At 43.5% G+C, this 3,260-nt stretch overlaps 1 protein-coding gene across 1 annotated transcript in view; it reads right to left on the bottom strand.

Moving 5' to 3' along the window:
- The window catches only part of LOC105450309 (UPF0619 GPI-anchored membrane protein AFUA_3G00880-like), a 10,191-nt gene extending 10,002 nt beyond the window's left edge, over positions 1-189 (bottom strand). The window contains exon 1 of the mRNA XM_011690093.1: positions 97-189. Coding sequence (XP_011688395.1) covers positions 97-189 — 93 coding nt within the window. The remainder of the gene's footprint in view (positions 1-96) is intronic.
- Between the last annotated feature and the right edge of the window lie 3,071 nt (positions 190-3,260).

Here is a 3,260-nt window from a genome sequence, read left to right as displayed (position 1 = left end):
CGCCCGCGTAGTGCCAGTAAGAAAGAAAAGTGGTTCGCTTAGACTTTGCGTAGACTTGCGACCACTTAACGATCGCGTCGTAAAACAGCATTTCACTTTTCCACTGATCGAAGACTGTCTAGCTCGACTTGGAAATAAACGGGTGTTCACATTGATTGATCTGAAGGATGGTTTCCATTTAATAGGCATCCATCCGGACCATACAAAGTATTTCGCTTTCGCTACCCCGGACGGACAGTACGAATACGTTCGACTTCCTTTTGGGTATTGCAAGGCTCCGGCAGAGTTTCAAAAAAGATTGAACTTTATTCTACAACCTCTTATACGAGAGGATAGGGTCGTGGTATATATGGATGACATACTTATTGCATCCGAATCAGTAGAAGAAAACTTGGATACATTGAGAAGGACTCTGTTGTTGCTCAAGCAATATGATTTTTCGGTCAATTACAATAAATGTGAATTCCTAAGAAATGCTGTCGAATATTTAGGTTATGTGGTTTCCGCGCAGGGTATAACTCTAAGTGAGCGTCACATCGAAGCAGTTAAAAGATATCCGTATCCTACTTCCGTAATAGAGCTGCAACGAGCGTTAGGGTTCTTTAATTACTTCCGTAGATTCATAAAGGACTACGCGCTGAAGGCCAAACCATTGACGAATTTGCTTCGAAAGGATGCAGCTTTTGTATTTGATGATGACTGTAAAAAGGCATTTGATTGGTTGAAATCCGTACTCACTTCTTATCCTGTTTTAAGGCTTTATCAGCCTTCTCGGGTAACTGAGCTGCACACAGATGCAAGCTCGACTGCATTAGGCGCGATACTAATGCAGAAGCAGGATGACGGGGTTATCGCCCCGATAGCGTATTATAGCCAAGCCACAAACAATGCTGAGAGTCGTTACCATTCGTTCGAGTTGGAGATGCTAGCGGTTCTCAAAGCAATAGAAAGGTTCCATATATATCTATACGGCATTCAGTTTAAAGTAGTCACAGACTGCAATGCTTTGGCCTTCGCTCTAAAGAAAGCGAGTATCAATCCTAGAGTCAATCGATGGATTTTGCGTCTCCAGAATTATACCTTCGATGTAGAACACCGAAGTGGTCAAAAAATGTTACATGTCGACGCATTGAGTCGTATTTGTGTAGCATCTGTGGACTCCAAGGCTTTAGAAAATGAGTTACAATTTCGACAGTTGGCAGACCCCCAACTACGTGCGATAGCACAGAGCTTGGAGAAAGCAGATCATGACAAATTCCAATTAATAGAAGGTCTCATATATAAAAAAGACCCAGACCATCCGAAATTTGTTGTGCCCGAAGGTATGATTCACAAGTTATTACACATTTACCATGATGATTCCGCGCATTGTGGTTGCGAGAAAACGTTGCAGGGAATAAGTGCGAGCTACTGGTTCGCGTCGATGCGTAAGAAAATTAGAAACTATGTTGACAATTGCCTAGTGTGCTTAATCGCAAATTGTTCAACAAACGTGAATGAAGGATCGATGCAAATAACCCCGACTCCGACAGTTCCGTTTAGTATTATGCATATAGACCATTTAGGTCCGCTTCCTGAATCGCCTAACGGTTCGAAGCACGTTCTAGCTTTGGTGGATGCTTTCACCCGCTTCACCTGGCTATTTGCAGTAAAAACCACTTCCTCACGAGAAGTGATTAAACACTTAACGCCTCTGTTTGATACGTTTGGAAATCCGGACGGGATTGTATCCGATCGTGGAACAGCTTTCACATCGGCTGAGTTTGCGGAATTCCTTCAATCACGCGAGATAAATCACCGTCAGGTAGCGGTAGCGGCCCCATGGGCTAATGGTCTTATTGAACGTGTTAACAGATTTATAAAATCTTCATTCAAAAAGGTAGTCGAAACAGTAAACGAATGGCCGAATCACTTGGTCGTTATCCAATACGTTATTAATAATACGTATCATTCATCAATTAAGAATACTCCGTCTAAACTTTTGCTCGGATATGATCAGCGCAATCATGCTGACACAAAGCTTACTGCCTTTTTGACTGATATTTCAAAGACTGATCTACACTACGAAAGTGATCGTGAAACTAGTCGACAACTAGCAATAGAGACTACAGATAAGATAAAAGAATATAATAAAATCTATTACGATAGGAGACATAAAACTCCAACCAAGTACAAGATGGGAGATTACGTTTTAATTCGTGATACCGTCCCGAAGCCGGGCGAAGATAAAAAATTTAAGCCAGCGTATAGAGGACCATATATGGTCAGTAAGGTTTTGAATAAGAATCGATATGTGATCACGGATATTCCCGGTTTCAACATCACCTCCAGGCCGTATAACTCAGTGTTGTCGCCTGATAGAATTAAACCATGGATTAAACCGGTAGTATCTGACCAAGCAGCAATTGTAATAGCCTCCGGAAGGGAGCAGAACGCTTAACTGTGATATTAAGTCCAAACTGCGGAGCATCTGGATTGCTCGATTACTATATAAGGGAAATTATAATTATAATATTCTTGTTTATCTGCGTTTATAATATTCTTGTTTATTTGAGTTTATAATAATATTGTTGTTTACTTTGTACTACCGTTTGCGTTATGGTATTCTTGTCATGTAACTACCGTTCCATGCGTATCTTTTTGGGTAATTTCATTGCGGCGATTCCCTCGCGGGCTGCGCGCGCATCGTTGTGTTCGCGAGAGATTGGTAGAGAATAGTACTAGCGCTGCGGCGCGAGCGCCTAGGGCTAGTAACTTGTACACGGCGCCGGTTTGGCCGAGAGGTGGCGGCGCTCGTGGTAGTAGCCGGCGTGACCGGAAGAAGAGTCGTTCGTGATAATTAATTCATTCGTTATTGTACCGGCGAACCGAGAGGTCTCGTGGAGACCGCGTGTGAAATAAAGAGTGGTGAAGTGAAAGGAGTCTCTCTCTGAATCCCCGTCTCGATACTACGTTCCCGAAGGTCCCCTTGATTCAATTAATTGAAGTTTCCCCGTTCCATCCGTCGTGACAATCCTTACAGAACATAAAAATCTCAGAAGTGGGATCAGATTCCATCCCCTTTATCCGAGAAGAAATTAGGCTCCCTTATCCTGGAACACGGGGACTCTTAGAGAGAGACTTCGCCACTCAGTTGCGGTTCGCGTGAGCACGTGCTGGTGATCGATGTCCGCCACTCAGTTGCGGTTTGCGTGAGCACGTGCCAGTGATCGATATCCGCCATTAGGCATCTCCCGCGTTCGCGAAATCGCGTCGTGTTC

Source organism: Wasmannia auropunctata, unplaced genomic scaffold, assembly GCF_000956235.1.
Source record: "Wasmannia auropunctata unplaced genomic scaffold, wasmannia.A_1.0 LD336064.1, whole genome shotgun sequence".
Lineage (NCBI taxonomy): Eukaryota > Metazoa > Arthropoda > Insecta > Hymenoptera > Formicidae > Wasmannia > Wasmannia auropunctata.
The sequence above is the reverse complement of the archived record's forward strand: the minus strand, read 5'-3'. Positions and strand labels throughout refer to the sequence as shown.